The sequence below is a fragment of the Medicago truncatula genome, chromosome 3 (genome assembly GCF_003473485.1).
Source record: "Medicago truncatula cultivar Jemalong A17 chromosome 3, MtrunA17r5.0-ANR, whole genome shotgun sequence".
NCBI lineage: Eukaryota > Viridiplantae > Streptophyta > Magnoliopsida > Fabales > Fabaceae > Medicago > Medicago truncatula.
This window is the reverse complement of record NC_053044.1, coordinates 34,921,997-34,948,747: the sequence shown is the minus strand read 5'-3', so window position 1 is coordinate 34,948,747 and position 26,751 is coordinate 34,921,997. Positions and strand designations below refer to the sequence as shown.

Below are 26,751 nucleotides of genomic sequence, written 5' to 3'. Positions count from 1 at the left end.
TTGTAACTTGTGAACACGAATTCAGGTGTTACGTTATGGGATAAGCATTTTTGAAAATTTGAAGGGCCTTCGAGTCGCTTATTGAGCAAAGACAAATGCTCTTTAGGCACCAGGATAGAAGACCAGAAGTAACACTTTTTAAATCGGGTGAACCGATTTAAAAATTGTCTCAATCGATCTCAAAAGGGTTGTTAACTACCATTAGGTGGATGTCTGAGAGCAATCACTAGGTACCTAAAGAGCAATCGTCATGAGCAAATTTTAACTTAAAAGGCCTACAAGGCCCAATACTGAAAGCAGCAACAGTTATTCTGGATCAGCCCACATGTGAAAAACCCTAGCGAAACAATCACACTCATTCTCTTCTATTGCTTCTTCTTCTTCTTCTTCTTCTTCACACGCCTTGTGAGCAGCGAAGGTGTTGAATCCAACCTCCTCTGCGAACATGGCGTCAACCAATCGCACAGTGTTGCAATTCTCTTCATCTTCTTCCTCTTCGCAGAGCTTATCCGCTAAGGTTCACCCTCTCGTCGTATTCAACATCTGCGACTGTTACGTTCGTCGCCCTGATCAAGCTGAACGCGTCATTGGAACGCTTCTTGGATCTGTGCTTCCCGATGGAACTGTTGATATCCGTAATTCATATGCTGTTCCTCACAATGAATCCGTTGATCAGGTCCTTCACTCGCCTCCATCTACATTTTAATCTGTGATAATCAATAATCAATTTTTTTCTTCAAATTAAGCTTAATTTTGGTTAATAGATTTATTTTTATCTTTGTGAGAATCACTGTGAACTCTATGTTTGGAAGCCAAAGTAATAATATTGTTGTATTGATAAAAAAAGATAGGAGAGAATGGATGGTGGACAGCAACGATTAATTTCGTTCCAGTGTATGAATACACTCGAACGGAATTCATCGTTGTTGTATTGCTTAAAAGAATCAGATGGGAGGGAATGGAACGAGACCATTCTGTTAAAATTACAACTCTTACAATTAGAAATGACAACATTAGAGAGAGTGTTGGTTAGCACCTATAGTAGAAAAGATGGTAGAAACTAGACTTGGTGGTTTGTGCATGTAGAGAGAAGAAATGCGGATTCTGTAGTTAGGAGAGTAGATCAGATGGAGGGGAGTCAAATCTTTAGAGATGTAGGGGATGACCTAGAAAAACTATAAGGGAAACTATTAATTAGGATCTAGATATTAATGAATTGGAGAAAGACATGGTTTTTGATAGAACACTATGGCGTCATTTGATTCATTTAGCCGACCCCACTTAGTGGGATAAGGCTTGGTTGTTGTTGTTATAATCTTAATCAACTAAAACATGGCTATTTAGTTTTACTCGTCGAAAATTCATGTAGACATTTCCTTCTCGCCTTTGAAGCTAAAACATGGGGGGAAGCTAGAAAAACAAACACCATTAAGAGCATGAACTTCTGAACAAAAACTTATAAATAAAAATAGATTTGCTCATGTAATGGCTGTTATTTTTCTAGATATTAGCTGCCGACACTTAATGTGGGAATTAGCTTCTATACTTTAATTCTTTTAGAAGCTCTCTCATCTGCTTCTTATAAGCTATAAGCTAATCCAAAATTTGTTCTGAGTTTGAAAGTAAATACTTATCTCATGCTTCTTATAAGCTATAAGCTAATCCAAAATTTCCTGAGTTGTAAGGTAAATACTTATCTCATTGGTCTTATGAATCCTATAATTTCCCAGATGTAGCAACAGCCACTTTCTGGCTTGATCACCGGGTTCTGTTCCTAAATTCCTCTAGTTTTTGTTCATCTTATTGAATTTTTGTCTAGATAAGGGCGAGGATGAAGAGTGCTATTTATATTCTGACACCTCTTGTATGAGATGAATCAGAGGATTCATCTATGAGCACATAAAGCAACTCTCTGAGTCCTGTAATAACTTTTTTTCTTTGAATCAGTGATAATCAATATTTTTTTTCTTTTCAAATTAAGCTTAATTTAGGTTAATAGACTTATTTTTGTCTTTGTGAGAATCATTGCGAACTCTATGTTTCGAAGCCAAAGCAATGATATTGTTGTATTGATAAAGAACTCTATGTTTGGAAGCCAAAGCAATGATATTGTTGTATTGATAAAAAAAGATAGGAGTGAATGGATGGTGAACAATAATGACTAATTTCGCTCCAGCTCATGAAACTGGAATGAAATTCATCGTTGTCGTATTGCTTAAAAGAATCAGATAAGAGGGAATGAAATGAGACCATCTGTGAAAATTACAACTCTTAGAATTAGAAATGACAAGTTGACAACATTAGAAGAGAGTTGGGGCAGCACCTATAGTAAGAAAAGATGGTAGAAACTAGACTTAGGTTGTTTTGGCATGTAGAGAGAAGACGTCTGAATTCTGTTGTAACGAGAGTAGATCAAAAGGAGAGGAAGACCTAGATAAGCTATATAAGAAACTATCAAGAAGGATCTAGATATTAATGAATTGGTGAAAGACATGGTTTTTGACATAATACTATGGCGTCGTTTGATTCATGTAGCAGACCCCACTTAGTGGAATAAGGCTTGGTTGTTGTTTTTGTTGTAATCTTAATTAATTAAAACATGACTATTTAGTTTTACTCAACAAACATTTATGTAGATGTTTTCTTGCTTTTGAAGCTAAAACTTATGTAGACGTTTCCTTCTCACTTTCAAAGCTAAAACATGGAGTAAGCTAGAAAAACAAACACCATTTAAGAGCATGAACTTCTGAACAAACACTTATAAAGAAAAATAGATTTGCTCATGTAATGGCTGTTATTTTTCTAGATATTAGCTGCCCACACTTAATGTGGGAATTAGCTTCTGTACTTTAATTCTTTTAGAAGCTCTCTCATCTGATAGTTATAAGCTATAAGCTAATCCAAAATTTGTTCTGAGTTTGAAAGTACATACTTATCTCATGCTTCTTATAAGCTATAAGCTAATCCAAAATTTCTTGAGTTTGAAAGTAAATACTTATCTCAGATGTAGCGACAGCCACTTTCTGGCTTGATCACCGGGTTCTGTTCCTAAATTCCTCAAGTTTTTGTTCATCTTACTGAATTTTTGTCTAGATAAGGCGAGGATGAAGAGTGCTATTTATATTCTGACACCTCTTGTATGAGATGAATCTATCAGAAGATTCATCTATGAGCACATAAAGCAACTCTCTGAGTCCTATAATAATTTTTTAAATGAATTACCTGTCGTTTATTGATATCTAATTAGAGGTACTTTTTTAGGAGTTTTTTTTTTTCTCTTTGCAGGAGAGATTAATAATTTTATGAAGCAATTAGATTGCTAAGCTATATAGAAGTCTTCAGAAAGTGACTATGTGTTTAAAATTAGTTTTGACTTTGATTGATAAGGTGGATAATACATTTATTGCTCACGTGTAAAAGTTATACGCTTATGGTTTATTTCTCCTGTAGTCGTGTCTATTTCTTCTTATCATTAGCTAAATAAAATTATTACCTGTTCTAACTCAAAAAGAATTGTTCTGATTTTTCACTTTTTTCCAGGTTGCGTTGGACATAGAGTACCACCATAATATGTTGTTATCCCACCAAAAAGTGAATCAAAAGGAAATCATAGTTGGATGGTAAGTCCAGTTCTTTTAAAATTTCATAGTTGTCAATGTTATCACTCAAGTAGTGCATATAAAAGTATTCTCAGTGAAGTGTATTTAAAAAAACTTTGAAATCCATATGGCGTAGGTTCAAAATGTTCACTCTGATATCTGGAAGTGTGGAATGGAATGTAATGTTTTTCTCTGAATATTTTTTTAGCTGTAACTTTTTTTATGGGAAGGCCCATTGGTATATAAAACAAATGGTTTCTTTAGAGATCATCACCGGTTAATATTAATATGAAATGGTTTCTTTAGAGATCATCACTGGTTAATATTAATATGAAATGGTTTCTTTAGGGATCATCACTGGTTGATATTAATATACAAATGGACTAGAGAGCTGTGTTATGCTAAGTTGCCTCTTCTTGAGTGGTGTATTTGTTGATCTTGGGAGGATGACTCATCCCTTGTCTATATCTTTATTTCTTGGTTAGAAACTGGTGTAAACTTTGGTTATTTTATGCAGGTATTCAACTGGACTTGGAGTAACTGGTGGAAGTGCATTGATCCATGAGTTTTATTCTCGAGAAGTGCCCAATCCCATTCATTTGACTGTTGATACAGGATTCACAGCTGGAGGGGGTACCATCAAAGCTTATGTGTCAAACAATTTATCTCTTGGAGACAGGCAGATTGCTGCACAGTTTCAAGAAATTCCACTGGATCTTCGTATGGTTGAAGCTGAGCGAATTGGATGTAAGTATTGATTGGATTCTCTTTACAATCACCCTCTTTCTTTCTTTTTTTCCTTCTTATTCTTCTCCCTCTATAAAGCTTTATTTGTCATTTTAAATTGTAACCTTATATATTTGCCGAAGCTTGTGTCCTGAAGCTCTCGTGGTTGCCTATTTTAAAGATAATCTTTTCTGACACTGACACGAAAGTACTTTGAAATTCTTAGCTTTTAATTATGTAATGGAATTAACCTTTATACAACCCGTGAACATTTACATTTCTTTGTTGGGGGTTGAGTTGTTGTTTCACTTTCATTGAGAAAATCAATCCAGTAGTAGGTAATGTTATGAATCTTAATTAATTATATTCTACTAACATATCAGTGACCCTATTTTATCTACCAAATGACAAACCCTCTAATTGAGCCAAGTTTCACCATACTGTATATAGACTTGTTTGTCTGAAGTTTATGTTAAACATCACTTTTATTGTTTCCGTTGGTAATGTCTCTGCCAATCATTAAATATCTTTCTCACTTCTGAACCAAGCAATTGGAGTGTCTTTTCAATATCAAATATATATTCATTGTCTGTGTTTTTTCTTTTGTGAAAATATTAAATTAATGTGGTACAAAATATTGATTTTTAATGATTGAAGCTGATTTATTGTTTTTTCTTGTAATGTCAGTTGATATCCTAAAGGCAACCACTGTTGACAAAATCCCCTCTGACTTAGAAGGCATGGAAGCATCAATGGAGCATCTGCTAGCTCTGATTAATGACATCTACAAATATGTTGATGATGTTGTGGTATGATGCGCTGCATTCTTTTATTACTCACTTTGTTGTCTGGGATTGTATTGATTAATTTTTAATCGCAGGAAGGGCGTGTTGCACCAGACAACAAAATTGGGAAATTTATATCAGATGCAGTAGGTTCCCTTCCCAAATTGCCCCCATCTGATTTTGATAAGCTTGTGAATGACAGCTTACAGGTGAGATTATGTTCTGTGTAGCTGTGTTTTACGAAGTGGATCTTATATTTTTACAACAAGTGTAAAATATGATCAAACAGATACTCGTTTCTTATTTTATTTGTTTACGATCACATTTTCTAAGCTCACCTATCATAGCTTTGTTTGGCTGACGCATGCTTCATCTGTTTCAGGATCACTTGCTCATGGTATACTTATCTAGCATCACAAGAACTCAACTTAGCTTGGCTGAAAAATTGAACACGGCTGCTCAGATTTTGTAATTCTGACTGTCTTTGAGCGAAGGCAAATTTTCAAAGAGGTTTCCTTGTCATATTTTCCAGAAACTTGTAGTATCAGCATTTTATTCTCAAGTCAACCTTTGCTTATTTTGTTGTATTTTGCGCATGGCAACACATACGTGGTTTTCTTCTATAAGGTTGTAGTGTAGCATTCACTTGTGTAATTTGTTATATTTGAAAAAAAATGAGCGAAATCCTTTTTTCTACTTTTAGATATTTTAATTGTGTTTGAAAACGTTAGCATTTTCCAAAAATATAATATAATGATCACAGTTTTTTTATATAAATCAGTTTAAGTTAGTATTTTTGTTCCTCTGAATAGACATACAAACACTTTTAGCAAGGCTGATGAATTACTGCTATTTTAAGTTGAAATTTGTGTTTGATTAATTGAATTTACTGCTTCTTTCATTTTCAAGGTGCTTTTTGTATGGTTTTTGCTAAATTATCCACGATTTCTTTGAATTCATAATTTTCTTAAAGTTTGTTTTAACTACGAAAAATATATTTTAAATTAAGAATCATACCCAAAAACACTTGAGACAATGTATTTAAGTTGTCTATTTTCCGTAAGTGTTTCTGTAGTGTATAAAAATTTACTTTCCTTTTCAATTTTCAGAGTCATAATTTTATAAAGCATTCTACATGAAATTGAAGTAGGGTAAGTTCTTTACATAATAACGGTTATCTAAACTTATTTTATGGAAGTTTCAATTTTTTTTAATTGTTTGAGAAATCTAATAAAATAATCTCAATTCACCTAACTATTATTAATAAGAAGAATTCTTAAATAAATGAAATTCATAATAAATGAAATTCATTTTATCATTTAAATAATTCTACTAATCATTTTAAGAATTGTGCATAACCCAAATGAGACACCTAAAATTAGAGAAATAGTTACATAGTTTATTTATTTATTTATTTATTTTTTGGTTAAGTAGCCTAGTAGCTAGAGCTCACACAATTTAATTGTGGGAAAGTGGAGTGTCCGGAGTTCGAACCTACCAACTGAATTAAGTTCACGGAAATCATACTTACATAATTTATACATGAACCAGTTAAAGTTCAATTAATCGTCTTGTCATTTAAACAGTGAATTTGAATAAATAGTGGTCAATGTAACGAGTAAAATCTCAATGCATCTAATTAAAAAAAAAAAAAAAAAGGTTAACAAATTGTTTGGTGTCACTTTCATTAACAATTACACTTATTGGAGAATCTCTAGTTGGCATTTTAAACTTAAATTCACACCCTTTTATTTTTCTTTCACAATTAATGTGAGAATAACCCTTAACACTTTACCCAAGATAACTTCATTTTCATCTTGTTTCTCAACCTATTCATTCTTGGTACTTTATAATGCTGAAAAAGATCTTTCAATTTTAGAAGCCAGAAGAGTGATGTAGTAACTTAATTATTCGTAGCTACCAAACATGTATAAATTTCCTAAGGTGATTGATTGATAAAAAAAATTAAATTTGATTCTCGATGAGCATCAAAAAGTTAAATCCCGAAGTTGAAATTTAAAATAAATCTTCGCTTGTTCATTGAAATCTTTGTTTTAATTTTTTTTTTTGTCAAGTGTTTTAATATTTTTCTACTAGAGTGCATTTATAATCTTTGGTTTAAAAAATCCGGGAATATAAGTACAGAACGTGAAATATTCTTCTCTTTTGATTTTTTTCACTTTTCTTTCTTAGTTTTAATTTGGAAGTAGATTATGATACGATGAACATCACAAACCTCTGCATCAATTATAATTTGAATTTTAGATTTTGACAGAATTTGGATATATATAACCAAATAGAGGTATTTTGGGAACTTTGAAGGGTGGAAAAAGAAATTCCTAAAAAATCACTTTAAATAATGTGCTACAGGCCCAATTAGGATGGGCCACTAAAAACAAAAAACAAAAAACAAAAAACAAAGTACAGTACAGCTTTCGTATTCGTATCGAACACGAAAAGAATAGAAAAGAAAAAAATAAAGCAAAATACAGCGGTGACTTGGTTTGGTTAGTGGTGTTGCAGAGGGAAAATTGAATCGAAAGAAAACACTTTGCAACATTCGAAACAAGAGTGAAATCTAAGCTTCGAATTCGCCATGGATGTGATAAAAACGCAACAAATCTCATCTCGTTCGATCGAGAAGGTGGTGGTTCATCCTCTAGTGTTACTCAGCATCGTTGATAACTACAATAGAGTCGCTAAGGATACTCGCAAGCGTGTTGTTGGTGTTTTGCTCGGTTCTACTTTCAAAGGCACCGTTGATGTTTCCAATAGCTACGCCGGTTCGGATCTTTTCTCTTTTACTACACCGTTTCACGTTATTTGTTTATTTATTTTACTCAATGGTTAATGTTTTGTTGTGTTGAATTTGTGCCCTAATTTTAGCAAGGCTAAGTTTAGTTATGAATTTAAAGTGAAATTTGTGTTTGTTCAATTTTAAATTATTTATGTAAAGAGGTCATTGAACATGCTTAAGATTTGTTACATTTGAATCTGGAATTAGAAAACCTGATTTTGTTTTAGAGTGTAGTTATATAAGATGATTTGAATGGTGGTGTTAGGCAGTTGATACTTGATACCCAATGTAACACTTAGTCTGAATGTGAGACGAATTGAACCTAACTTCATTTAAAAATCTGTAACAGAATGACAATTCTGTGTTATGGTTGAAGGCTTTCGTTAGGAAGTCGACAACCAACATGTAAAACTTGGTTGTATAGTACCTTAGAGTCGGTGCTCCCAATAAAGGGCATAGGATCCCTGGTCGACCGAGCTAAAGGGACAAGGTAGAATGCGGAACAGATGTAGGGACTGACTTAGGACTCACTTAGTTTAAAGTCCCAACACCTGCCCCTGTGACTGGATGGTCGACTTAGTAGTAGTACTGACGTCTAATTTCAAGAAGTTAGGCTGGCCACCACATGGAATTACTGTACTATGCCTGATCATTGCCAACTAAGGGCAGAAAATTCCTTAGGACCAACACTTCCTATGGATTTGGGCCTGACAAATGATTGGAAGAGGCAAAACCCTAAAGCAGATAATATAAAAGGGGGACTTAGCTTCTGGGGCAAGGGATCTAACCATTACACACTCAATACTCACCCTAAAACCTTAGGCAAACCAGGCTTAATCAGGGCCAAACCCGCAGGACTGTGTTCTAGAGCAGAACATTGGTCGAATCTCTATGCCAGTTATGTGTGATGGTTGAAGTATTTTCTTAGCTTTTGTGTTGTCTCTTTTAGGACAATTTTAGTGATTAGTTTGTTAGAGGGAGGGGGGAATGTTCTCAGTATGGATCAAACCCTGGACCTCTTATATAGAACTCCTTCAGTATAATTTCATACAATTCTTGAAGACTCCTGTCCACAGTTGTCACTTATTAATAAATTGACATGTTTCTTAGTTCTTACACAGTATGTTTAAGGTATAACAAAGTTTCCTGTGACACTAGTTGCTCCATTGGTTTGTGTACAGAGTTGGATATCCAATTGAATGTGTAAAGTCATTACTTCAAATATAAATTTGGTTCAGATGATTCTATCATTTATAGAAATAGAATCAGCTTATAGAATAAGTTAATTGTATATCTCTTGCTAATTCGTTATCTAATTAACAGTGCCCTTTGAAGAAGATGACAAGGACCCTAGCATTTTGTTCCTCTTTTACTACTACACATTTTGCTATTTTTTTTTAGGAGAAATAATATTTGAACAACCATTTTGTGACAACTTATATGACAATTTCCTTTCTCATACTCACATTATGTTCTCATTCTCTCTCTCTCTCTCTCTCTCTCTCTATATATATATATATATATATATATATATATTGCTTTGATTTTTGTGCTAAGACCCACATAAATGTATATTTTGGTTGTCCCTCAAGTTGTCTCATAAAATGGTTGTTCAAATAACATTCCTCTTTCAAAAAAAGTCATGTTTATTCAAATTTAACCGATCTACACCCTCCAGTCACTATTATAAGCAAAAATCAACATCTCTTTCAAAAAAAGTCATGTTTATTCAAATTTAACCAATCTGTGTAGAGCGCATTGAACTTGGATTAAATTTCTTTTACATTTGAATCATGAATGAACAGACCTGATTTTTGACTTAGGAGTAGTGTATGTGTAATTCTAACCTTAAGTTTTTTTATGTACTACCCCAGGCTCCATTATAAGAAGTATAAAAATGCCTAAATTTTTTGGATTCTATAAGAAAAAGTTTTACTTTTTCAAAAATACCCTTACATCGATTCCTTAATATCATGGGAAATAACCATTATAATTAGGGGTAGACCAGTAAATGTATTTTCTTTTTTAAATGAAATCAAGAAAATTAAATGCACTCAACTGTCATCCTTAATGTGTGAAAGTACATATTTTTGCTTATAATTGAGTCTAGAGTGAGTATATGGTATGATATGGTAATCAATATTTACTTTAATGTATTCTTCTCTATTTTGGTCCACATGTTTGCCACTCTGTGTAATGCCCAAAGTTATTACCTATTAGCAATTTCTAGGAGGTATAGTTTAGTATGAGATGGCTCAAAGCATGATACGACTTGTTTGTGGAAATCTTTACCTTAATTTTTTTAGTCTTGTTCTACGTGATGACTAAAGGGTTGTGTTAGGCAGTTGGCAACCAATGTAAAATCGGTCGAATCTCTTTTACTGTTCAGTATGATGGTTGAAGGATTGTGTTAGGCAGTCAACATCCAACATTTATTTTTAGTGGAATCTGTATGACAGTTTTGTGTGATACTGTGATGGTTGAAATGTTTCGTTAGGCAGTCAACAACCAACATAAAACTTGGTTGAATCTCTATGACAGTTCTGTGTGATGGTTGAAGGGTTTTCTTAGCTTTGGTGCTGTCTTATTTATAATTTCAAAGAATTTTTGAAGACAGCTTGCCACAGTTGTGGCTTCTATTAGTTTGACATGTTTGTTATATAGTAAGTAATTATAACAAATAATGAAGTTTCTCATGACACTAGTTTCTCCACTGATCTGTTTATTGAGTTGGATATCCAATTGAATGTGTGAAACAATTACTTCAAATATAAATTTGGTTAAGATGATTCTATCATCTATGTGTGATTTAGAAATAGAATCAGCTAATAGAATATGTTAATTGTATATCTCTGACTAATTGGTTATCTAATCAACAGTGCCTTTTGAAGAAGATGACAAGGACCCCAGCATTTGGTTTCTCGACCACAATTATCACGAAGCAATGTTTTCCATGTTTAAGAGAATAAATGGTATGAGTTTGTAGATTTTTCATTTTCTTGTATCAATCTCTCCATTGAATATCTGATCTAAACAAACAATCTTTACAGCAAAGGAGCATGTGGTGGGGTGGTATAGCACTGGTCCAAAGCTGCGAGAAAATGACCTCGACATTCATGGGTTATTTAATGAGTATGTTTTATGAACTGAAATCTTGTGTGGAGTAATGTTTCAATTCTTTACCTTTACCCCATTTAGGCTTTAATATCTCCAAAATATTTGTAAATTTAGTGACGGCAAATTCTTTACCCTTATACCCTTGTGAAAATGTTGTCATGATTTGGTTAGTGTGTCACAAGACATTTCTATATGTTGCTGCTGTTGTGTTTGCCTCTTTACTTGCATTATTGTCTTCATCTGTGCTTTGTATTCCGGATCAATCTCTATCCAAATTGATCATGCTTTTAACTATTGCAGCTATGTTCCAAATCCCGTTTTGGTTATAATTGATGTTGAACCTAAGGAGTTGGGAATTCCAACAAAAGCATACTATGCTGTTGAGGAGGTTAAAGAGGTAGGGTTAAAGTCCCTTATACCCATGATAGAATTATTAAACTTATATTTTTATTGATATTATTGCAAAAATGACTCCTCTGTATATGGACGGTGGGAGAAGAGATAGTATTTTAATAGATAGTTTATTCTGAATGCAGAATGCTACTCAGAAAAGCCAAAAGGTCTTTGTGCATGTGCAATCAGAGATCGCTGCTCATGAGGTTGAGGAAATAGGTATGTCATTTAATGTAGAACTTCTGCAATTTTTCCATGGTTCATTTTTACTAGGTCTTTTGATTTTATCCATATAGTTGCTTGCTGAACATTTTTTTCTTTTTTGAATTCTTCTTATCTTTGTGCAGGAGTGGAACACTTGCTCAGGGATGTGAAGGATACAACCATTAGCACCCTTGCAACCGAGGTTTTTTTTTCTCCTTAAACAGATTCTTATTTATTAATTTCGTTTACTTCATTTCCTTTTTTCATGAAACAGTCTCTTTTTGTACGTTTTTTTCCCTGCAATGCTTTTTTGTGGTTTATTTTAGTGAAGAAAATGAATGCAGAGTGCTTACACTGTAGCTTTTTACATAGGTGAGCGGAAAACTCACAGCCTTGAAAGGTTTGGATGCAAGACTTAAAGAGATAAGGGGTTACCTTGATCTTGTTATTGATGGAAAGCTTCCCTTAAACCATGAGATCCTATACCATCTGCAGGTTTGTTTCTCATAATCTTGCATATTAAATACTAATCCCTAGGCTTCAAATTGTTCGTGAATGTGGACCAACGTATATAATGTTGATCCCCACCTCTAATTGTCAACCACGAGACATATATGGATGGAAAAAATAATTGCATTGAATAACAAGTTTTATTGTTGCTTTTGCTCCATTATTGTTTTTTCCCCTATCTAATTTCTTGCTGTAATTTGTTAGGACGTGTTCAACCTGCTACCAAATCTCAATGTCTCTGATCTTATCAAGGCTTTTGCAGGTTAAATTTTGTGATTTGATTGTATGAATATGATGTTTATCCGAATGTCTCTTCTAGATTGTTAATTCTTGTTCTACATGTGTAGTGAAAACGAATGATATGATGCTGGTAATATACCTATCGTCTCTCATTAGAAGTGTAATTGCACTCCACAACTTGATTAACAACAAGGTGAGATTCAGTATCCTGAATTTTGGGCAAAGTATTATTTATCTTTGCTGATTTTGGCTCTATATTTAGGATTCATTATTACATTATATTTAGGATTCATTATTACATTATATTTAGGATTCATCACTGTGATTTATGAGTTTTAATATTTGAAATGTAATTTCAGATGCTCAACAAAGAACATGAAAGGGCAGAAGACTCAAAACCAGCACCAGTACCAAGTGCAGCTGCATAAGGTTTCGACGATTGCAATGGGTTGAGCTCTAAAGGCACTATGATTGATTCCATTCCATGGACCGGGATTCTTACATTTTAATTGCATTTGTCGGTCTTCTTGAGCATTTCTGATAGGGTAGAGAAATACAAGTAACATGCATGGCATAATTCATTTACACTATTTCCCGTGCTCTTTATTTCTGTATGTTACTCTTGTATCCTATGATCATCTTCTTAGTTTAGTATTTGTTGAAGAACCTATTATCAACAAATGGATCAGGATCTCAGAAATGAAATCTGTCTCATTAACTTTTGCTGATTATCACCTGTCCATCAAGCAACAGTTTTAGATTAGTTAACACGCGAGCAGTGTTGTGAGTTGCAACTCATACATGATGTTGTGTAGTCAGCAATGAGCCAATAGATTGAACAACCTTCACTTTTTTTTTTTTTTTTTTAACGGAAACCGTTCTGTATTTGCGAGTATATTTTTCTGATGAGAAAACAAATGGAGTATGTTTCAGTCAGTACTTGATTCTCTCCAAATCTTTCCTATCATTTATGAATTGCACTTACATAAGATTTCGACATATGTTATTTACACCCTATTTTTACGTCTTTATCTTTATTACTTAAGAAAAACCTGCTACACTGACTGGCGACTTCTCATCCCCTTCCCCCCAACCCCTCCCTCGCAAAGTACCATACCCTGTACCCTGCTCAAAGGGTCTCAAACCTTTCTTTATTCCTTAACGTTGCAACCGGTTTCATTTTAATAGTGTATATTTTATTTTATTTTTTATTATTATTTAGATTAACTATTCATCTCCTCTATTCAACCTTTCTAAGATGGTCTCTACATGATTCTATGTTAGACGCTACTTTTGTCAAGATGGTCTCTACAAGATTCTATGTCAGACACTACATTTATCAATTTGGTCGTTACACTTCCGATGGAATTACCAAAGAATGAACAAAACTACGAAACCAACCTTCTCAAATTATCTTTTGTTTTGATCAACCAAAAGCCATTGACGGCAATTCCCAACTTTGAAATTAAAGTGGGTAACATAGCTAATGGTTATTGGAATGTATTATAGAAGTGCGTTAAATTGGAATGTATTATAGAAGTGCGTTAAAATGTGTAACCCTAATACGTATTTCTCAATCTAAAAACACATTATGCGATAACTAAAACAAATTACATATTTGCTCATAAAAAAATGCATTAAGCAGGTGCATATTTTGCACGTGAGAAAAAATGCAGCCGTTGTCCTAGGCTTTCTATGGTATATATATCAAATTCATATACGTAACAGGATGCTTTGCCTTACACCATAACCATCATCCCAATAGGTAAAACCCCCATGTGATTCATTAACGTACAAATCGAGTAACACGCATGGTCAACCATCTCTAAACCAAGTCATGATTATATTGGATTCTGCAGATAAATGGGTGTATGGGGATGATAGTGAGTGACTGAGTTCAATTATATCTATAGGCATAAGCCTGTATTAAGAATTATGAAGCATCAAGAAATAGTCAATGGGGACCACGTATATATGTAAAAGATGGAGTGCGAGATTTATTTTCATATTGAATTATCGGTGATGCTGCACATACATGCGTATAGCTCATATGAGTCCAAACTCCAAACGCATGATAAGATGAATAAAACTACTTATGCATGCATGGGGATTGTTGTAAGTGTATTGATACCGTTGTTGACTAGCCGGAAATCTTCATAGTTGCTTTCTCATATATTTTTCATCATCTGTTCAGGCATACGTCTTTGACTAGGTAGGTACGTACGGCCAACTAAATTGAATTAATTCCTTTTTTTTTTTTTTTGAGAAAAGTGGGCTGATGCCCAAAGAAACTAGAAGGAAGTATAAAGATGACAACTTCCACCAAATAACCCAAATACATGGATCTAACTTGAGCATAACAATGCCAATAAAACATTAAAATAGACTCATGATCGCATCACATATCAGCAAACGTGACCGCACACGCATTAACTTTACGGTATGAGTGACAAACTTTGAATTCTTAATTCATAGTTGGCGGACTCTTTAGCTTTTGTATCAATCTCCAACCATACACATTTTCCACTCCTTCACTCCTAAGAATGTCAACAATAATTTTAGAATTCACGTTATGTTTTTGTGTATTCTGGGAAACGAAGTGTTTTCTTTGGTGCTAATTTGAAGGATTGGAACACTTCTAATATATTATTCAAGATATTTAAGCTCTAAATTATGCATTGACACGCGTAATAAGATCAATTGTGTGTATTATGAGACAGTGGAAGTATCCTTTATGTGGTATCAAGTTGCCAAATTTTGGACGACACCACATCCACACTATCTTCATTAAAATTGCATAGTATTTTATATGCTGAGGAATTTCTACCCACGATTTTAAAACAGAGAAAAAAATACAATAGTAATAATCAAAATGAAATGGAGGGAGTAGCATTTCCAGCAATTACACCATAAATTTCAAAATTACCACCACGGTCATTTGATTCAAAATATTCAACTAATACTAACTAATAAATGATATAGTAATTGAAATCAAGACTAACTTTCAAGGACTACAACGTAACAATGGTTCCCAAAGTATAGTTTTATTCCAACGGAGAGGAGGTGACAATTACGCGCTTCCAACATTCTCCCACGTGTCACTGCTGACAAGAAGCATAGGCCATGAACTCCTCATCACTCTCAAGCCTTGCCATCGTCTCCGGCGCCAAAAGCACCTCCACATCCACCGCACCACCACCTTTCCTCCCCGGAAACGCCGACATCTTCCCATCAAACTTATTCGCACCACCACTCCTCACCGCCAACGGCCGCCCCCATCCAAAATCATTCTCATACATCGGAAACCTATGGGAACTTCCCATCTGAAGAGTTGCACCGTCATGATTCCCCATCGGAAAACACTTCGGCTCAACGTCCCATTTCCCTGCGACGCGCCTCACTGTAGCACTATCGTACTCCTTCACACTCTTACTCAGCTGCATCGCACTCCATGTAAGATCGTTTTCAACGACTTCACGCGCTGATGCGTACGTGGCAATGCTTTGAATCGCGTTCCCGAAGTAATACTCTGGTAACTTTGGTTCCAAACGGCTTCGAACATTCACAGCATTTCTATACGTCGTCGTTTTAGAACTATCAAGTTTCCTCGCGCGTGTAACACATCGCCACATTAACGCGTTGAGTGATTGAAACGATGAAATCTCTGTCGTTTCGACAGTTACTCTTTCTGCAACCGCTTTCATTTGAGCATCGTCGTTTTTCATCTTTGATATTATCTCAGCCACGTCAGCATTTTCCGGTGATGTACGGTGGTTAATGTTCTTATTCACCGTTGCTTTTAGCTTCTGAATTGATTCTCGAGTGAAGGTGAAAATTCTCTCACGGAGAGGCGCGTCGGCGTTGAACGATACTTTGATTTCACCTTCCGGTAACTGGACAGGGACTTTCGACATCAGGATCGATTCCCGGCGGAAATACGGGATTCTGTTAGCGACTGTGAGTCCTCTAGAAATGTCTGCAAACGTGTTGAAGAAATTCCAGAAGGTGGAACCGTCGGTGACGGCATGGGAGACAGCGATGCCGATGAAGATTCCATCGGCGAGGGAAGTTACCTGAACAGCTAAAATCGGTGAGAAATGAGCAGTGTAGTTGATTTTGCGGTGGAATGGGAAGAATTGTTTGAATGCTGGATGGACATCAGGTGGTGATAAAAGGTGAGTGATAGTGAGATCCGTGGCGCTGGCATGGATGAAATCTACGCCAGAGTCATTGCATGTGATAAAGATGTGACCGGCAGAGTCGGTCACAAAACGGCCAGCAAGTGGGGGGAAGATTGATAGGGTTTTAGAGAGAGAGGTTTTAAGGTGGGGGACGAGTGTTTGAGAAGGGAGAGATGGCGATGTGAAGAGATTGCCCTTTTGGATGTAATGGCAACATATCATGTTAAGGTCTGAGATAGAAAGTTTGAGGTCTGCTAGGGTCGATTTTTGGTCTGGGAAAACAGTGCATTTTGAGAGGATGGTAACTGCACTAGAATCTTTAGAACAATGTTTTGCCATTATTATACTATATTTTACTTAAGAGAGTAGTAGATATTGATCTTTCACTCTTGGTGCAAGTTTTGTTCTTTTATATAGTTTGCAAGTGATTGAGATGGTTTTAGACGTTCATTGTGTCTTGTTTTTATAGACAACCTTAAGATGTGTTGGTGCATGCACCCTATAAGTTGATGACGGGTGGTTGTTGGTGCAACTTCTATAATAATTGGATTCTTTGCTCTTGGTCATCACATCACTCACTAGTGACCGTTGGATCAAAATTAATCACCTACATATTTTAATGCAAATTTTAATTTTAATTTTAATTTTTTTAAAGAAATTTTTATCTATTAAATACCATATGTAAGTAAAAGTTGGTCAAACAAAATTGAAGTATTTGTTTCAAAATTCTCTCTAGATACATCAAATTTATTTGACTCATTTTTGCTCACGGATAGTATAAAATCAAATTCATTTAACTCACTTTTGCTTACATATAGTATAAATAAAGTATCAATGAAATTTGAACGGTATAATCTCAATCTAACAAGCACAAATGTATTGATGGTATGAATGGATAAAAATTCGACTATGAGCAATCATGGTCTTGCAACTTCCCTTTTTTTTGTCTTGACCCTCCATTTATTAATGGAAATGATCTAATTTGATAATCTTAAAAGACGGTAAAATCTGACTAAGGATTATTTTACGTCAAATTTGAACATGATTCTTCAAACCTATACTGTTATTAATGATACAAAAATGAAAATAATTGATAATTTTAAATAGAAAAAGTTATTTTTTAAAGTTTGAATGTATTGAATGCGCTATTTTTAAGACAAAATTTCTTTTTTAGTCTTAACAAATGAGGGCACTTGTTAGTATTTCCCCAATAATAATAATAGTAGCATTCCCATTTGTATGATTGTTACTTTTTTCTCTTTAGGTTTTTCTTTGTTTTTTGAGAAATTCAGTCTTGGTTATCTGCACGTGGTTAATTTCAATCAAAATGAACTTATTAAGAGAGTTATTTCCCTAGAAAGAAAAAAAAGTGGGTTATAGCTTAGATTATAATCAAATTTTTTGCTGCTGATAATAATAGCAGTACTTTTTTGTATGATTTTTGCTTTTTTTTTCCTTTCTCTCTAGCTTATGTGCACATCAGCACATGGTTAATTTCAATCAAAATGAACATATTAAGTTAGTGAGTTATTGCTAAGATCATAGTCAAATTATTTGCTATTAATAATAATAGCAGTACTATTTTGTAAATATTTTTTGTTTTTTTTTTCCTGTCTAGGTTATCAACACATGGTTAATTTCAATCAAAATAGACTTGTTAAGATAGTGAGTTAATGCTAAGATCATAATCAAATTCTTTGCTATTTGGACCAACATATATTGGGAATAGTTTTTAAGCTTTTAACTATTACTTTATGTTTTTGTATATTTGTAATTATTTTGATGATATATGGATATTGGTTTGTAGTGATTGTGATTCTCTTCTTCTTTTTCTCCTTTTGTACAATGTATATAGATATATAGATTCAATTCAATTCAATCACCCAACACATACAAGCAAAATGAGGGATGCATTCACGATCGGATATGATCATATCATTCAAATCAAATTAATTACTTTCTGTCACGTGACAAATACAATTTGAAACTCACATATAATAAATTTAAACTGTGAAATTCTAAGTAAACGTGTCAAACCTAACAAACATTGTCAGTTGAGCTAATCGTTATAGACAAATCAAATCAACTTTGTATGTGTTTATTAAAGCGGTGGAAGTGCAAATACCTCGTTACGAGGCACTTTCTGCCGTGGTTTAAAAGCTACAAAAGGTAGCTTCACATAAAACGTCGATTTGGACAATTTTCACTGCTAAGCCAATCACGCCTTTTGTCACAAGGTTCTTATATCGAATGAATTTGTGTAATTAAACATGAAAGCCATTTTACCAATTTTACGTTGGAGTGTTAATATTGAACTTCGAATTATGTGCGTTCTTCGATATTAAAATGGTTTGAGACGTTGGGTTTGTTGTGTCTTGTTTTTATAGACAGCCTTAAGGTGTGTTGGTGCATGCACCCTTAAAAGTTGATGACAGGTGGTTGGCGGCCTTCTGCAACTTCCAAATCGGATTCCCTCCTATCAAAATTTTGACGGTTAAGATTATAAACGGTTAAGATTTTAATGTAAGTTTTTTTTATTGTTAAGCGGGGTCCCCGGACACTGATTAATCATACAAAAAAAGGATTTTATTACCATAAAAGAAAATTTTGTTGACTTATTTATGAATTAATTACACAATTTTTAATGCAATAATTACTATATAATTTTGTTTTTTTAGTAACTTTAATCGGTGTCTCTTTTTTTATTAAAGGTGTGTTTGTTTCAAGTTTACCAAATTTATTCCTGGAAATAACATTCTTTAGAATATAAAGATAGGAATTTTATTCCAAGGTATATAGAAAAAACATGTTTGGTTAGTTTTATAATATTTCTTGGAATCATAAAAATAAGGATTATAATAGGTAACTACATTAGAATTTATTCTCATCTCCATGGGAACTTTATTCCCACCAATTTCTTTGGGAAAATTTTTCTATTTTCAGGAACATTTTATACCCAGGAATAAAATTTAGTAAACTTGTAACAAACATAGGCATATACATTTCTATCATTTTATTCTCAGGAATCAACAAATATAACTTGAAACAAACACACCCTAAAAAGTTTATTGGCGGGAGCTCACATATTTAAATGTGGTAAATTAGGGTGTGCGATGTTCAAACTCTAACCCCTACATATAATATACATTGCCCCTACTACCTAGCCTAAACTCATGGAGACAAATTTTAATATTTTTAAAAATAATAAAATATTAGTTTGAAATTAAGAATTGTTTGAACTCAACACAATGACCACTAAGCAATCATGGTCTAGCAATGCAATTTTTTTTTTTGCTCATTAGCCCTCCTTTTTGAGCGAAATGATCTTTGATAATATTTTTTTTAAACAATCTAAAATGAGACATATTAAACCGAACAATGAGTCCCCTAAGCTCATCCGGTAAGGGATAATGCACAATATGTGTAGGGGTTGGGGTTCGAACCTCGGACATCCCACTTATTCATCTTTAAGGTGAATTTCTCTAGCCACTAGACTACTTGACAAAAAAAAACAAAAAAACCGAACAATGAATTTTAACCAACATAAGAAGTGTCGGAAAAAAAAAAATGGTCTTTGATAATCTTAAAGGAAAAGTAAAGTCTCGCTAGAGATTATTTTTGTTGGAATTCAAACATGGTTCTCCAGAACATCTCATCATTAATATTCACTTAAGCTTAATCATTTGGTTTTCATTTTCTTTTTTTGACAAATTGGTTTTCCGTTCTTTGTTGTAATGGGATTCATCATAGCCATAATAATTGTACTTCTATTTTGTAAGAGTCTTTTTCTCCAGGTTATCTGTATGTGGTTAATTTCAATCAAATGGACCTATTAAGAGGGTGAGTTGAGTTAATATCATAATCAGATTCTTTGCTATTTGGACCAGCATAAACTAGGAATAACTTTTTAAGATTTTTGGACTATTTTGTCAAAAATAAAAAGATTTTTGTACTATTATGTTATTTGGACCAGCATAAACTAGGAATAACTTTTAAGATTTTTGTATTTATTTGGATGATATATGGATATCGGTTGTGATTCTCGTCTTCTTTTTCTCTTTTTGTACAATGTGTATAGATTCAATCACCCTGGAGATACAGGGAAAATGAGGCACGAGTTCATGAATGGATATGAATTATGATCATTCAAATCTAATTTAGGATCCTCTTGAACATTTTGAAAGCCCCGGTCATATTAAAAATAATAATCTTTATGCATAGTGACATGATTTGTTGGTTGAGGACATGATTTTTAATTTTTTTTTATTAATATAAACAATAATTTCGCTTTATGTGCGGAAACTAGGATTTAAACCGACAACCATAGGTAAGCACAAAAAGACTCGCTTGACAACTTTAAGAAAAAATAAAATATTTTAAAATCAACATATTAAATTTAAGGATAAAATATGTTTTTAGTCTTATAAATTATAATTTTTTAGGTTTAGTTCATACAAAAATTGCATTCAATTTTTTAAAATTTTACAAAAAAAAAAGTGTTTCAAGTCTTGGCCTTAATCTATATAACGAAAAATTAAAGACTAAAATTAAAAACTTACATTAAAAATTGCAAGTGTCGTAGAGATAAAAAACAAAATAATTCGAAAATTAACTTAGAGCAGCAACAAATGACAAAAATTGATAGTATGCTATTTAAAAAAGTTGGACAAAATGTGTTTTTTTATCCATAATTGACGGTTTAAAAAATAGATTCTTGATGAAAAAGTTTTCTCTATAGTTGTTATTGACATCGGAAGTACCAAACTTATACATATAAATCTATCAATCATGTACCTCAATATTTATTATTTGGGATAGTTAGATATATTAATCAATTCAAAAAAATATTATTTGGAGGTAGTCAAGGCTACTCCTTTTACATGAAAGGCTATGCCACAGATTACATACGTTAAATTTAAAGGAACCCTGTTATAAATTTTTATTTTTAAAGTTATTAGTTTACTTTTAAGTTTTTAAGTTATTTGAATATTGTTTTGTTTTACGTTCTAGTGCATTTTTTTGGGTGGATGGAGGCACCATTGGTGCCAAGACTGCTGATTTAAGATTGTATTTTGTTAGTGTTTTCTGTGGTATACCTTATACATGCACTACTAAAAAAAGTAAAATTAGATAGGGAAATTAGTGATAGAAAAAATAAAATTTCTCACAAATTCCTTGGTCGTAAAATTTAGTGACGGAATTAGAGAGGAATTTCACGTTTTCCCTTTCTAAAATTCCCTCACTAATTTTTGCTTTTTTAACAGTGATGGAAGATGGCTCTCTGATTAATATATCATTTTGATTTTATTTTATTTTTTTTTAAAAAAGACTGCTGATTTAAGAACATGAACAAAGATCCCAAATCAAAAGTATCGGCTACTTTATAAACATTCATCCCACAAACCAGAACAAGGATGTTTAGAGACAAGGAAACCTTCCCTATTCCTATATGAAGTCAGAGAGCAAATAGGGATTCCATTTTCCCTCAAGCCATACCAGACAGCCTATCACTCTCTGCATGAACAATGTACATGTTAACCAGAGAAGAATACCAAGGAAGCTTCCTAATGATCTCACACCACACGTCCAGAGTCAGCGCAATTCCTATGGGAGGAGCATGGCTAATCAAGACAACTATACACATAGAGCTAGCCACAACAAGAAGCTGTTGTAAAAAAAAAAAAAAAAAAACCACAACACGAAGCATTTTTCGTACAATAAGTATAACACTGCAAATTATAATGATTTCAATGCACGTCTAGGAACGATGCTTGAGCCAATGGAGAAGGAGACATTCTCTCATCTAGATTTTAGAATATCAGGGCCTATGTTTTCCAGGTTTATGGTGAATAAAATCTCAAGCGATTGGAATATGTATTCCTACATAGTGCACTGGAAAGAAGTTTTACTTACTGAAAACAATAAAGTATCACATTCGAATATATGGCAAAAAAATTGTTTTCAACTTGGATAACCAAAAAAGTAAACTAACAACCCACAACTGACAGAACATTCTTTTGTGCTAAACATTCTTCAGCCTTAATGTATTACGACAGTGAAGTAACTTAACAATAATTTCCACTAAAAAACATACAGTATGAAAGATATAGTTCTTGGCAAGGACAATATCCATTCAAATCAAAAGATAAACAAAAGTACACTCCAACAACCACTATGTGCATAACCACAACGGAATGCTGCATCATTTTTGTTTAGCTACTGATACAAATTGGAGCTTCCTAATTTTCACAAGGTGTCTACATTGAGGCGCGGAAAAATGTATGTCGCCACCAATCTAAACATAGGCTACATCATTCTAATGATACCTCCAATGAAATACGTACTCCCACTGGATAATTTGCTTATCAAATTAACTATCTCGGTCATCTTTTTCAACACAAAAGAGCACAAGTTCAATTATGTTTACCTATAGAGTTTGGTTAGGACATGTGGATTAAAAGTGACAATGCCATTGCTTACTATATGAAGAGAGAACAGGGTGGTGAAAAACTCTGGAGTGAACAATCGCCAAAAGTGGTAATGTACGTCTAGCAACAACAAAGATACACATGCTTTTTAACATAAAAACTACGGTTTTAAAAGTAGAACTAAGTGAGAACCTATAGACCTTTGATATTAACCCATACATCATGATTTCATTTCATTTATAATTATTTTACTCAATATTTCCATATCATTCAGCAATGAACTCAAATTATCAATATTAAAAAGTCACTACTTGTCCCAGCTGGTTAAATATATGATAAATAAAGCAACATTATAAGCTGCACTAGCCCTAAGTTTCCAACGAATTTAAGGAGAGCAGAATTTCTTTCAAGTAATAATCCAAAGAACCTCAAACTCGTCAATATGGAACACAATTGAAAGGAAAACAATGCCATATGGGCTATGACTTCACTTTCGCAAGGTTAATTGATGGAAAGGCAAACATGATTAACACAAGCATATTGTACCCATGTTAAGTACATTAGGCATAAAGATAATGCTATAATGGAAACATCACACAACAATCGGGAAGATCAATAACAAACTTATGCTACAAACTGATTTTGTATTATACAGACACTCTGAACAAAACCACAGAATATAGTAGACACACTTAAAAAGAAACCAACTTTAAGTGTGAACACCCATACCTGCCCTATCACATCAGTACACTAAAAAACAATAATTTCCACTAAAAAATGACATGATGAAAGAATTAATTTTTAGTTCTTAGCAAGGACAAAAGCAATATCATATCCATTTAAATTGAAAGATAAACAATTACACATCGGTGCACTCCAACCATTATGCATGTAAACACGATGAAGTACTCTATCACTGCATTTGGCTGGCTACCAATTGGAGCTTCCTAATTTTAACAGTGTGTACATTGGGACGCAAACAAATTATGCCACCACTCACCACCAATCTGAACATGTAGGCTAAATTGTTCTAGTGATAGATCCAATGACACAAGTACTCTCAGTGGATAATGCATATTTGCCATTCAAAAAAAAAAAAAAAAACTCTCACTGGATGATGCAAAATGCAGAAGAGCTCAAGTTCAATTATGTTTCAGTAGTTGACATTGGTCTGGATATGTGGATTAAAAGTGACATTGTCATTATTTACTATATGAAGAGAACCAGGTGATAAAAACTCTGGAGTGAACAAACGTCAAAAGTAGCAATGTGAGTCTATATAAGAAACAAAGAAACGCATGCTTTTTAACATAAGAACTACAGTTTAAAAGCAGAACTGACCGAGAACCTATATTCCATCGATATAACCACGTACATCTTCATTTCAGTTTTAATTATTTTACTCGATATTTCCATAAGCTCATTCAGCAATGAATTCAAATTATCAATATTGAAAAAGTCAATACACGCCCTAGCTGGTCAAATATTTGATAAATAAAGCAACATTATAAGCACCACAGCTGAAATGCTTAACAAGCAATCATCTGAAGAACCTCAAATTCTTCAACATGCTACACATTTGAAAGGAAAGCCATATGGGTTCACTTTTGCTAGGTTAATTTATGAAAAGGTAACATAGCCTTGTACCCATATCAGATACATTAGGCATAAATATAACGCTAAAAGGGAAACCTCACGCAACATTGAGGAAGATCATGAACAGACTTATGCTGCAAACTAATTCTGCATTATACATAGACCTATGAGAAATCATGAACAAAACACAGAACACACTAGCCACACTTAAAAGAAAACCAAATTTATTTAATTTTCATAATATAACCGGATGAACAATTCCAAATCATCGCATCACATGGTAAACATTTTCTTTCTTACTTCATTCATTATCATCTAGCATCAAATAAAGCAACAAATATGCATTCAATCCAACACTAAATTCAAATATATACATACATCACATATATATCTTTTTATATATGTCAAAGCAACACCAGATAGAATAATTATCCTTCAAACTCCAAACCTTATCAAACACCAGCCACAAAGAACTCAATAATCTCGGTAATGTGCATCTCCATAATCATCCCTCGCAGAAGCAACATCACTTTCAACCATATCCGCAAGCCTGCGCTCTTCATACTTCATCCCTTCTTCCAGAGAAAGTCCACCCAGCGCCCCAGCAGCAGCACCAACAGCCAGCCCAGCTCCTAAGCCCATTTTACCGCCTTTTGGCCTTGGATCAAACGAGGATGAATATTCAAGCGGCGCAGACGGTCCACTCGGTCCAGCAGCAGCAGCATAACTTCCAGTACGTTCAAAGAAAGGCCGCGGCGGCGGTGGATAAGCACCACCAGGATAATAGCCAGGAAAGTAACTGCCACCAGAATAGTTATTATCAGAGTAATTGGTGTAGTAATTGTAAGGTGAAGGTGAAGGTGGTGGAGAAGGTGCAGAAGAAGAGTTTCCTCTGTAATAAACAAAGGAAGGATTTGAAGAATTAGGGTTAGGGTTAGGGTGAGGATTAGGGATTGTGTTGTTATAATCAAACATTTGTGATATCGGTGGCGATGGCGGAGGAGGAGAGCGGCCAAGGAGGCTAATTTTGAGATGAATTTTCCCCTGCGGTCGACCCGATGGTCGAACGACGGAGAATTTCTTGACGATTGTGGAGTGATGAAGGTCAGGAAGGTCTTTGAGGGGAAGACGGAGGGTAGCGACGAGGGGTTTAGGGGTATCGGAGGGTTTGGAATGGAAGATTTCAAGGGTGAGGGTGGAATCTTGAAGAGGAAGAGAGAGAGGGAGGGTGAAACGTTCGTTCCAGACGGGGGAGGTGTTACCGGAATCGTCGGATTTGGTGGCGAGACGACGGTCAGGATCGAGCCAGAAGACGACATAGGGTTTGAGATCGCCGGTTTTCCAGTTGACGTTTTTGAGGTGTTTGGCGGAGATGATAGTTAAGTCGAGATCGATGGATTTTGACGGTGGAGGACGTGAAGATGCCATTGTTGTTTTGTGATGAGGTTGCAACTAACACTGGTTATGACACAATAGGATGTGTAGTTAAGGCTTATCCAATCTTTAATAGTGAAGACCAAAGACCGATTTTATTTTATTTTTGGAAGGTTGTGAAGACCAATTTTGTGACAAATTGATCTATCAAACAAATTAACTAAACTTTTGTTAAACAAGAAAACATAACTAACTAAACATGAAGAAAAAAAAACTCAAATTTTAGTGTTTTGTAATGACAAAATTTGATTACATATTTTTTTAATTAAAAATATATTTGGCATATGTATGTTAAGACTAATCTCTTCAAATTATCTGTCCCTATGAGCTTAATTCATTTAGCAAGGACAATGCATAAATATGCAAGAACTAGGGTTCGAACCCTAGACACCACCAAAAAAAAAAAAATCTCTTCAAAATATTTGAGATTTATTTAAAGAATTGACATCTTCTTTCAATTATTTTTTCATGCACATCCATCATAGGTCAAACCTTAGACCAAATGGAATATGAAACTCGAGTCCTATCTGAGCTCCACGTCCACCCTCAATGCATACTTAGGCCAGTTCGAATGGCTGCAACATGTAACACCTTACATCCCTCAATGGTCGTAGCAGCTGCAAACGACTAAACTCCATCATAGTTTTATTTGTACCACTTTTCACATCGAAGCAAGGTACATATTATTTCTTCTAAAAAATATCTCTAAGTATTGTTCTCTTATCGACTTGAACGTTGAAG

At 34.0% G+C, this 26,751-nt stretch overlaps 4 protein-coding genes and 2 non-coding genes across 6 annotated transcripts; 4 read left to right on the top strand and 2 right to left on the bottom strand.

Annotated features, from left to right (window-relative positions):
- Positions 1–343: 343 nt before the first annotated feature.
- Positions 344–5,814, top strand: LOC11408201 (eukaryotic translation initiation factor 3 subunit F). The gene is made up of 6 exons (XM_003600814.4): positions 344–676; positions 3,541–3,620; positions 4,117–4,346; positions 5,013–5,134; positions 5,206–5,319; positions 5,493–5,814. Exons 1-6 carry the CDS (start codon positions 446–448, stop codon positions 5,580–5,582), a joined length of 867 nt encoding a protein of 288 aa, XP_003600862.1. The 5' UTR covers positions 344–445; the 3' UTR covers positions 5,583–5,814.
- LOC112420553 (small nucleolar RNA snoR1) lies at positions 1,825–1,919 on the top strand. Its single transcript, XR_003010733.1, has one exon. It is a non-coding gene; the product is annotated as a small nucleolar RNA snoR1 (small nucleolar RNA).
- On the top strand, positions 3,098–3,196 carry LOC112420554 (small nucleolar RNA snoR1). Its single transcript, XR_003010734.1, has one exon. It is a non-coding gene; the product is annotated as a small nucleolar RNA snoR1 (small nucleolar RNA).
- A 1,757-nt stretch (positions 5,815–7,571) lies between the features above and the next one.
- Positions 7,572–13,113, top strand: LOC11422604 (26S proteasome non-ATPase regulatory subunit 7 homolog A). Its single transcript, XM_003600813.4, has 10 exons — positions 7,572–7,893; positions 10,787–10,879; positions 10,958–11,039; positions 11,325–11,421; positions 11,561–11,636; positions 11,765–11,823; positions 11,994–12,116; positions 12,336–12,393; positions 12,479–12,564; positions 12,731–13,113. Exons 1-10 carry the CDS (start codon positions 7,707–7,709, stop codon positions 12,797–12,799), a joined length of 930 nt encoding a protein of 309 aa, XP_003600861.1. The 5' UTR covers positions 7,572–7,706; the 3' UTR covers positions 12,800–13,113.
- A 2,209-nt stretch (positions 13,114–15,322) lies between these two features.
- Positions 15,323–16,980, bottom strand: LOC11408200 (uncharacterized acetyltransferase At3g50280). The gene has a single exon (XM_003600812.4). It carries the CDS (start codon positions 16,889–16,891, stop codon positions 15,470–15,472), a length of 1,422 nt encoding a protein of 473 aa, XP_003600860.2. The 5' UTR covers positions 16,892–16,980; the 3' UTR covers positions 15,323–15,469.
- Positions 16,981–25,050: 8,070 nt separating this feature from the next.
- On the bottom strand, positions 25,051–26,004 carry LOC25489365 (translation initiation factor IF-2). The gene has a single exon (XM_013605293.3). The coding sequence runs from the start codon at positions 26,002–26,004 to the stop codon at positions 25,051–25,053; it is 954 nt and encodes a 317-aa protein (XP_013460747.1).
- Positions 26,005–26,751: the final 747 nt, after the last annotated feature.